Here is a 10,292-nt window from a genome sequence, read left to right as displayed (position 1 = left end):
TGACATGTGCTTAAATAGGAAAGGTGGTGATCGTAGCCCGTTATCACACAAGTGCCAAGCGCGCATGTTATCACACTTGATACTACATATCACTTCTCCACCCTTATACAGAAGACACTTATACAATTCGTCACTTTTTTTTTCTTTACGCCTTAAATGCTATACTGCGCACAAATATGAAATAGCCAAAGTTCAGAAACCATAAACGAAACTTTCGTCAAACACTGAATAAAGCATTCATTTGATGCCACAACTTAGTCAGTCACTTAATGAGTTAATACTAAAAAAGTTGCAGCAATTCATGTTCGGACGATAGAAATCGGGTGGACGTCTTTGACGCTGAGGATATCGTCGCGTGGCGACCGCAGCCTGTCTTTCGATAGGCGCGTTGCATGTGCCAGGTTCGGAACTTCCAGTAGAGTCCCACCACAGGCCGTTTGCTGATGATCCTTGGTGCTGAACTTGGTCATGATACCCAGAGGTCAGAAGCTGGTCCTGATGTCTTCTCCAGACATGAACTCCCGTCCGGGTTGATACCTTCACCTGAAAAGACACTGGCCCCGACTGTCCAACAATCACACCTCTTAACCACTTAGGGTGGCCCCGGTAATTTCGCACAAGCGCTGTATCTCCAACGTTGAATGTTCTTGCGCGAGCACGTCTGTTGATGGCACCCTTGAACTGTCGATGTTGGACTTCGAAGTGCAGCGATGGCCTTACAAGATCCAATCTGGATCGTAGACGCCTACCCATCATGAGTGTTGCCGGACATTCCCTTGTAGTGGCATGTTGCGTGTTGCGGTAAGTCATCAGGAAATTGTACAATCGCAGATGTAGAGGATGAACGTTGTTTTTCTTAAGCCCTTGCTTCAGGGACTGAACAAATCGTTCTGCGATGCCATTTGTCGAAGGATGATACGGCGCGGTTAGCACGTGGCGAATTCCGTTAGCGCGCACAAAACTTTTGAATTCTTCTGAGGTAAATTGTGTACCATTATCTGATACGATAGTCTCTGGCAATCCATACCTGCTGAAGGCTTCCCGCAATTTCTGAATTGTCGCTGAAGACGTCGTGGAAGACATCTCCCACACCTCCGGCCACTTGGAATGCGCGTCAACTAAAATGAGAAACATTTTGTTCATGAACGGTCCCATAAAATCAATGTGCACTCTTTGCCACGGCTTCGTTGGCCATACCCAGGGATGCACTGGCGCTGAACATGGATTGTTGCGTTGCTGCTGACACTGATTGCAGATTCTTGCAGTCTCTTCTATGTCGACATCAATCGATGGCCACCAGATGTAACTGCGTCCCAATTCTTTCATTCGCACGATTCCTGGGTGGGAATTATGTAGTTCGTCAAGCATTTTCCTCCTCAGTGTTGGTGGAACAATGACACGTAGTCCCCAAAGAAGACATTTCTGCTGCACGGACAGCTCGCGGCGACGTTGAAAGAAAGGTTTTAACTCCTTATCTGTGACATGCGCAGGCCATCCGTGGAGTGTGTACGCCATCACGGTTGATAACACGGGATTTCTTTTTGTTTCTTTGGCGATGTCTTTGCAGGTTACAGGAAGCGTGTCCATCCGGAGATGGAAAAAAGAACCGACATCGTCATGCTGTTCGCCTTCTGTGCTCGGCAGTGGTAGCCTCGATAAGCAGTCGGGTTCAGCGTTATCTTCTGACGAACGGTGTTCAAGTGAAAAATCGTAAGCAGATAACAAAACCGCCCATCGCTGCAGGCGTGCAGCGGCGATGGTTGGTATTCCTCGTTTTGGCCCGAAAATAAACTGAAGTGGCTTGTGATCCGTCAGAAGTTGAAAATGCCGGCCGTATATGTACGCATGAAATTTCTTGACGGCGAATACTAATGCCAAACCTTCTTTTTCGAGCTGACTATAGTTCCTTTCGGCACTTGACAACGTCCTTGACGCGTATGCAATGGGTCTAATGCCGTCTGGTCCTATGTGCGATAGAACGGCACCTACACCATACGGGGAGGCATCACATCCAAGCTGAATCGGCTTTGCTGGGTCATAGTGTGTTAATACTGCAGTCGAAGCAAGCATGTCCTTCACCTCTTCGTACGCATTTTGGCATTTTGAGTCCCAAATCCACGGTTTGTCCTTACACAGAAGGTTGTTCAGCGGATGCAACACAGACGATAAGTTCGGAAGGAACTTTCCATAATAATTTATCATTCCAAGAAATGACTTTAGTTGTCGCTTATCTTTTGGGGCGGGCGCACACAAAAAAGCCTTGACTTTTTCTTGCGTTGGCCTGATGCTCTCAGAATCAATTAAGTGTCCCAAATATTCCAGTCTTGGTTTAAAAAAGTCACATTTGTCGCGTTGTACTCTAACACCCTTTTCCAGCAGAGTCTTTAGAACTGCGTCCAAGTTGCGCAGGTGATCTTCGTCTGTCTTGCCAGTGACTAGAATATCGTCTAGGTAGCACGTAACACCAGGTAACTTTTTCAGCATTGAGTCCATAACTTTCTGGAAAATCATGGGCGCTGGAGTTATCCCGGATGGTAGGCGGTTCACGGCGTACAAGCCTAAGTGAGTGTTGATGGCCAAATATTTCTTAGAGTCGTTATCCACTTCGAGTTGTTGAAATGCGCGACTGACATCGATGCGCGAAAAGTTTTTTCCACCACCCAGGTCGGCTACCAGATCATCGATTCGTGGTAGTGGGTATTGAACACTGTCTAAGATTGGGTTGATCGTGACCTTGTAATCACCACACAATCGTATCTGTCCATTTCTTTTAACGACATGCACCACGGGTGTCGCAAATTCCGACGTTTCAATAGGAGTAATAATTCCCATTGCTTCCATGTCTTTCAATTCCTTTTCTACCCTTGGCTTTAGCGCGAACGCTACTGGGCGCGCCTTCAAAAAACATGGTTGAGCATTTTCTTTCAAGTGCAGCTTTACAACTTCTCCCTTTATGTGGCCCAGGTCGCCTTTGAATAAGCTAGAGTACTTTGAACACAGTTCCGATATGGCTCTAGAACAATTCTTGTTTTCCTGCGCTCTTGATGCGTCAAGTTTATGCACGCTAGTCCAGTCAAATTTGATATGCTGTAGCCAATCGCGCCCAATCAGAGATGGACCATGGTCACGGATGACATGCAGAGGAAGACTGTAACGTTGATCTCTGTACACCACTGTCACTTCCAGTACTCCCAACGGCTTCAACATTTCGCCCGTGTACGTGCGCAGAACGACATTTGTACAATTTAGGCTGACATGAGAAAACATTCGCAGATAGTTTTCTTCCGAAATGACTGACACCGCAGCGCCGGTGTCGTGCTCCATGTTCACCTTTTGGCCTTCAATGTCAACTTCAAAACATATGGGAGCAATGCTGCCTTCCAAGCTGTTCAATTGAATCGGCGAACAGTCGCTACTCGTTATGCTCAGATTTCGGAAAGATTTCGCCGTGCCTCTTGCTTGCATGCCTTTCACAGTTCGTTTTGATAAGCACGCTCGTTGAATGTGACATTTCTTCCCGCATCGAAAACATTTCGCACTGCTGAACGGACAGTCTTTGCTGATATGTGCGGTTGCTTTACAGCGGTAGCACAATGTGCGCTGGGGTTTTTGCTGGGGTGGCTCAGTCTTTCGGCGAGTTACTTGGAGTCTTTGTACTTCTGCTGTTAAGTTATGATCTTCATGGCAGCTAGAAGCATTCTTACTCGCTTGCTCCAGTGAGAGCGCTTTTTCTACAGCTCTTTTAAATGTCAGAGTTTCGTCTTCAGCAAAAAGACACTTTTGTATATCCATTCGCTGGAGTCCGGTTACGAATCGGTCTCTCATGGTTTCGTCTAGGTTTGTACCGAATTTGCAGGTTTGTGCCAGATGCTTGAGAGCAGCAACAAAATCTGCAATAGTCTCGGAATCTTTTTGCTTTCTTACGTGGAATTTCGCTCGTTCCGCAATGACGGAGGGCTTTGGTGATAGATGTGCTCTGAGCGCCTGCTTTAATTCGTCTATAGTCTTTGCAGTAGGCTTTGACGGTGCAACAAGGTCGGTTAAGAGACGATAAGTTTTTGGTCCTATGAGAGTGATGAAAGCATGGACCTCCAGTTCCTTAGGTATTGAATTTACTGCCAAATACGATGAAACTCGCTGCTCGTACGTCGTCCATTCTGATATAGACTCATCAAATGGCTCGATACTGCCAATTAAAGGCGTACCTGTGCTCATGGTGCGGTGTGCTGTAGAGGGTTCATCACCGGACGTCATGTTGTCGCTTTATAGTATCCCAAAAGGCACAATATCCAAAACGCTGCTGAACACGAAGTTGAGCAAGGCAGGGTGTCCAACTCTCGTCGCCATTTATGTCATGTCTTTCAGAAGCAGCACACCATTAACAGACACAGCATACTTTATTGGTCCGCAGCGTGCGGACCCCAACTGAACATTACATGAGAAGCGATTGCAATGAAGAAGAGACAGATTGTGACATGTGCTTAAATAGGAAAGGTGGTGGGCGTAGCCCGTTATCACACAAGTGCCAAGCGCGCATGTTATCACACTTGATACTACATATCAACTACGTAGCCCGTTATCACACAAGTGCCAAGCGCGCATGTTATCACACTTGATACTACATATCAACTAGAGCGCTGAAGAGAAGCTTGAATGAACGTCTGGAGCTAAAGGACCTCGTCAGACCAAAGATAAAGCCAAAGGTGCGATCTGCTGAAAGAACGATGCCTGAAACATGTATTCTGAACGTTGAACTGGAGTCAAATAAAACTATTGATGTTGATAACACCAATTCGATGTGATGTGGTGTGATAAAGAACAGGAAAAAATGGGGATAACATCGATACCCAAGCAGCACAATGTACTTAAAGTCGAGTGCAATAGGAGTGGACGGTATGTGTCTTATCAATGTTCCTTAGTTTCACCAGTCTGTTCAAGACCTTCCACCTATCCGTCCACCCCTATTGCACTCGACTTTCAGTACATTGTGCTGCTTGGGTATCCATTTGAAGGTCTGCACAGTTTGTTGTAGATTCAATACGATGGTACAGCTTTAAATCATCAGCATAAAGCAAGCAGTAGAGTATCTAACACTGTTACACAGATCAGTGTCGTAGAGATGTGCTATTTGGCGGATACTGACGTGCGGCTTGCTGTCTACTTTCTTCAACACACTCATGGCCACTTCACTTTCAGAACGCGTAACAGGAAACCCCCCTTTTCCTCTTCCCCGAAAAAAAAATTTACCGTCGCGGATAGGCGCTTGTAAACGTGCCTGATTGTCTTGGAACATGGGAGGCTGTCGTCGGGGAGCAACTGGGCATTTCTCAGTCGCCTTCTTAAAATTCATTCCAGCTGCCCCTACTGCCACAATCATGTTCGTTTTTTCTCGGTGGCTGTACACGGAACTGACCGGCGCGGCCAAAGCAGTGGACGCCCTTGGACAACCAAATATTGCACAAGGCGGTCGGCTGCAAACCACAACGGAGCTTCAAAACTGCAACGTAGTTTTTAGGGATCAGTATCAAAGCTGTTACTCAAGCACGCACACGCACACAAAAAAATTAAAGAAAGAAAGAAAAGGAAGCGTCAAGTGAAAAATGAAGGGGTGACCTTATCAGAGGCAGCAAATTCTGTGCGGCCAGGGAATGTGAAGGGGACGGAGCAACGACGCATAGCGCTGAAAAACGCGCGCCCGGCGACTTGCGACTCCCAAAATGGCGCTTTTCGTGTTTTTTTTTTTTTTTTCATGTGTTCCCGCTGTGGTGCTGGACGCCTTCAGTGATGTTTCGGGGCAAATCGAACATGCGCTTTCCATTTCCTTTGGAAAAACGTCAGGTTGACTTGGCAAATTAGCGAGATCAATTTTAAAAATTCATTTCACTGCAGTTGAAATTTGACAAAATCAGTCTTCCCTGGTGGCAAAAGTGTCTCAAAGACCAATGTAGCAATCGGCATCCTTGTACAATGTCTAGATTTTTTTTATATAATCCAGGGACACGTTACAGCAAACACCCTGTTGACACTCAACCTGTCTATAGCCATCTATAGCCATAAATTTCACTAATGTATTGAACAAAAGACATAAGATTTGTTTCGACTGATCTTCCTTGCATAAAACCATGTTGACAATAGAACATTTTCGGCTTTAAGAAAAAGTATAATTTGTCCCTTATACATCTCTCGAACAAGGACGCCAAACAATATAGAAAGGAAATGGGTGTATGATTTTTCACGTTAGCGGGAGAACCGCGTTTAAAGATGGGCATAACGATGGCAGATTTCCAGCATTTAAAGGGGCCGTAAACAGGCCACCAAACATTTCTGAAATAATGATACCCCATGAAAGAACGCATCTCATAGTACCCAAATATACATTTCGTTCGGCTCGTGCCAGCTCATTAACCCGTATAACTACTTTTAAAGATTAGTAACCAGCGAGCCTCTCTCCACAACGCATACGTCACATGGCTACGTAGGGTTTTGCCGTCCAATCGGGCGGCCCAGCTGCGCACATGACGTTTCGAATTACCAGCCAATAAACATACTTCGTTATCAGCTGTGAGTCTGAGCGCTCAGTTTGTTTGTGCGAAACGACGTTTTGCGCTCCGTGGTTCCGAAATTCAACGACATGACATCTTCAGCATCTCCGGCTGGCGCAAACGTCAACAGCTGGGCTGCTATCACATGACGCGATTCGAACCCGGGTTCCTCCCAGTCACGACGTGACATGGCCAGCACGCTATCCACTGTACCACGCGAGCTGGTGACGCAATGCCTCATGGATCAAATCAAAGTACGGCAGCCCAGTTGTCGGAACCATTCGAAGATGACGAAGATGTTCCATCGCGCACCTGCCTAAGATTCCGGAACTGTAGTCCGGGATATTCATTCGCGCAGGTGGTGTACTGCGTGCTACTGCCCAGAAAACGTAGTGCGCGTATGATACCTAAATTAAACGCATTTCTTTCTCAGTTTGAGGCTATAACTGTTTAGATTTTGAATAGAAGAGGATTCACGCTCATCTAGTCCAATTCCGAATTTGAAATAAAATCATACGTGGAACACTCAATCGTAATTGGTGGGGAAAGCGCTACGTCAAAATGACGTAAAGTTAAAGCGCGGGGCGGAGCTAAAATGCGAAAGAGTGCAGTGAATATTTCATCCGTATGCACGCGCCTTTTGTTTTTGAGCGTTAGTAATTGCAAGGACTTTTCACTGACTAAGTTCCAATAATATAACACAAAGAAATGTGCACCTTTTGTACCTGTTTACGGCCCCTTTAAGAAAAATAGAAGACGACAAAGGACGATTGAACAGATGGGCGAGAATAGGAGCAAGGGAGTCAGCGCAGCACTTGAGAATAAGGGACCACTCTGACTTACACTTCTAGAATAAACTCCACAAAATAAATCACGTAAATATCCGCCCTACAAAAATAAAGCCCCAAAAACCTAAGTTTGCGATGTACACGCTTTGAATTCAAACCTTGAAAATAAATCCTCTCTGATTGGTCGACAACCACACAGCAGCCAAGCCTTCTTGCGCCCGCGTCTAAACATAGTTACTCGCCTCGTGTGCTTCCTTACTGTGTGGTGGGGACGAGAGTATCGACCCTCAGCGAATCGCATGCTGCATTTTGCGATGGCTGTCAGGATGCAATATCTCGAGTTGACATTGTAGGTAGAGCTTTGTTGTGCTGCCTGTCTGTCAAATTTGGCTGTGCTAACTTTGAATTTGTGTCATTTCCAGGGTCGTACGTCAACGTCAGATAGCACCTTGAGTCTGTGCTGTGTTTGTCTGTTCGTGTGTATTCCAGCTGGTTCCAGCCTCAGCACCATAGAATCGTTAAATCGGAACCTGCCTATGTAGCGTTGTATCTACTTGACAGACAGGCGTCTGCTACCAAACAGTAAATAAGTTGTGCCAGAGAAACGCACGAAAAAATGATGGTTGTCATGCACTGCGTAACAAAATTAATGCGACTTTGCGGAAAGTTTCCTCTTGATGCATTTCCTACGCGTTATATCGATGGACAGAGACAACAATTTGCGTGGTCGTATCTATTTTGTTACTCACTGCTTCGTAATCACATTTTTTTCCTAGGTTTCTCTGGCAGAAATTCTTTACTCCGAGGCAGCGGAAGTGTTTGCGTCAACGATGTATCGCGTCAAGCAGGTATCACGTCGCGCACGAAAATGTGACTGACCTTTCAGAGCAACCGCCCTTACTTTCCTGCGTGTGTAATGCCGCCGAAGTGGCATGCATGTACAATGTTTTTCCTGTTGTGTTATTTGGCAGCCTAGTTACTGATAAATGTATGAAGCAAGTACAGCGAACACAAGTGTTGACATTACTTTCTAAATGCCTTCCCGTAAATAAGCTGTATACAAATGTGAAGAAACAGCGCTTTCTTTCTCATGAAGGACGTCCGCACAGGTGCTTTAGCGTTCTGTAACAATCAGACAGTATGATATCGATATGCAACGTAATAATATTGTATTTTAGCGAAACATCCTCTTTAATTCACACACACACGTTCTTAGACAACGATTTACCATGCGAAACCTGCAAAGTGTGTGGCTGTGTGGCATTTGATTCTCACTCACCCTTGAAATGCTCGAATACCCTAGAATTAAAAATGCAATTTTCAAAGCCTCAAAAATATATGTAATTTTCCCACAGTCCGCGAGAAATTTTAACTTATTTCTTCTTCTTCTCCTCAAGTATCTGCAGTGGAAATTCTGATTATCTCGTGTCGTAACTGTAGTTTGAAACCACAGAAGATAGCACCCATGGTAATAAGTAGTAGAAATTGGAAGTGTAAAAAGTAAACGGCACCCTCTGTTGCATCCATTTGCCTCCCTTTGTGTCCTATGATCCTGAACATTCAGAAACCCCCAAGTATGTTCATTAACAGATTTCTATTTATGCTAAAGACCGCAGCCGAGTGGTATCATATAGTGAAGAGATTGAAGAGCCCTAAAGGGTACGGTACGCTACTCTTCATTGAATGCAATGGTACGCACGCACGTATATAGGGACGACGCGCTTGACAAGCGGCGTTTCCACTCCTTCACGTTGTGGAAAATATGTGCAAACACTGCCTGTAGAGTGCCGTTTGGTCGGTATGGTTAACATATGTTTGCGCGTTGTTTGGCGCGATTGAGAGTGTTCCTAGGTAAAGTGTTGAGACTTTTCAAGGCGCAATGTCGGAAAGCGAAGGAGATTATCGGTATCCGGACACGTTTATAACGTACAAGAAAAAATAGCTTCGGGTAAGACATAGCAATCTCAGGAAAGCGCCTGGCACAGACAAGCTGACATGTTTACCTGCTACACACAGCTGCAGCTGCTAGTGCATATAACTGGTTCTATGCATACCCAGCAAAGCAGCGTCTATATAGGATCAAGATCACGCGGTCATTAGGATTGGTCTGACCACGTGATTGTACGATAGACAACGCAGAAATAAGGGAAAAGGCCGAGTTCATCAACTTAATCGTTCGGCACTGATCTTTCAACATTTCTTGCAGTACACGTACACTACGATGCCACATCACCTAACAGCGCAACTTAACCTATAGTGCCTGAAAATAATAAAAGCTACGAATCATCTGCCACCATGGTCTGCACTTTGTTTGTCATACGCGGATCTCGGATGGTATATGGAGAACAGAATTGCCGTAATTTATCAGCGTTAACGATTTCAGCCAGTTTTCATCGTTCGCAATGGCAAGAATTTGATATTGCGAATAACGACCGGGAATGTTTTTGAAATATTAGGCTTCGTTTTATGGCGAAGTATCGAACTTTGAAGACTCGTTTGCACACAGCACACATGAAAAATATCACGTTTATATGCTACGAATATCTATACGGTATTCGAGTATACAGGGTGTTTCACCTAAAGTTATAAAAAATTCTAACTAAAGACGTACCTTCCGGAGGATTGTGGGACTTTCGGCAATTACTTTCTGGAAACTTTTGCCGCCATTTAGGTTGGCTTTGAACAATTTTCAATTCAGGGAAATTTATTTTTTTTCATTTGAACTTTGAAAATTGCAAAGCGAAGCTCACTTTTTTTTTTTTTTTCAAAAGAAATATGAAGTCCTCCACGAGTAACCATCGACCCAGCAACAACTGCGCATTGTATCGCAACAGAAATAGTCGAGAAAAAAAAAGAAATAGGAAAAATTCAGCTTTAGCCCCGGCCTGCTTCATAACGGACAACAACAACGGACTTCATAACCCCGGACAATCTCTCTGCTGGCAGAGAGTTTGTCCTTTCC

At 45.0% G+C, this 10,292-nt stretch overlaps 1 protein-coding gene across 1 annotated transcript; it reads right to left on the bottom strand.

The window, feature by feature from the left end:
- Positions 1-258: 258 nt before the first annotated feature.
- Positions 259-4,254, bottom strand: LOC135372148 (uncharacterized protein K02A2.6-like). Its single transcript, XM_064605841.1, has one exon. It carries the CDS (start codon positions 4,252-4,254, stop codon positions 259-261), a length of 3,996 nt encoding a protein of 1,331 aa, XP_064461911.1.
- Between the last annotated feature and the right edge of the window lie 6,038 nt (positions 4,255-10,292).

Source organism: Ornithodoros turicata, unplaced genomic scaffold, assembly GCF_037126465.1.
Source record: "Ornithodoros turicata isolate Travis unplaced genomic scaffold, ASM3712646v1 Chromosome13, whole genome shotgun sequence".
In the NCBI taxonomy this organism is placed as follows: Eukaryota; Metazoa; Arthropoda; class Arachnida; order Ixodida; family Argasidae; genus Ornithodoros; species Ornithodoros turicata.
The sequence above is the reverse complement of the archived record's forward strand: the minus strand, read 5'-3'. Positions and strand labels throughout refer to the sequence as shown.

What these genes read in the sequence shown, in the direction of transcription:
- LOC135372148 (XM_064605841.1), bottom strand. Translation starts at nt 4,254, where the DNA reads ATGACGTCCGGTGATGAACCCTCTACAGCACACCGCACCATGAGCACA.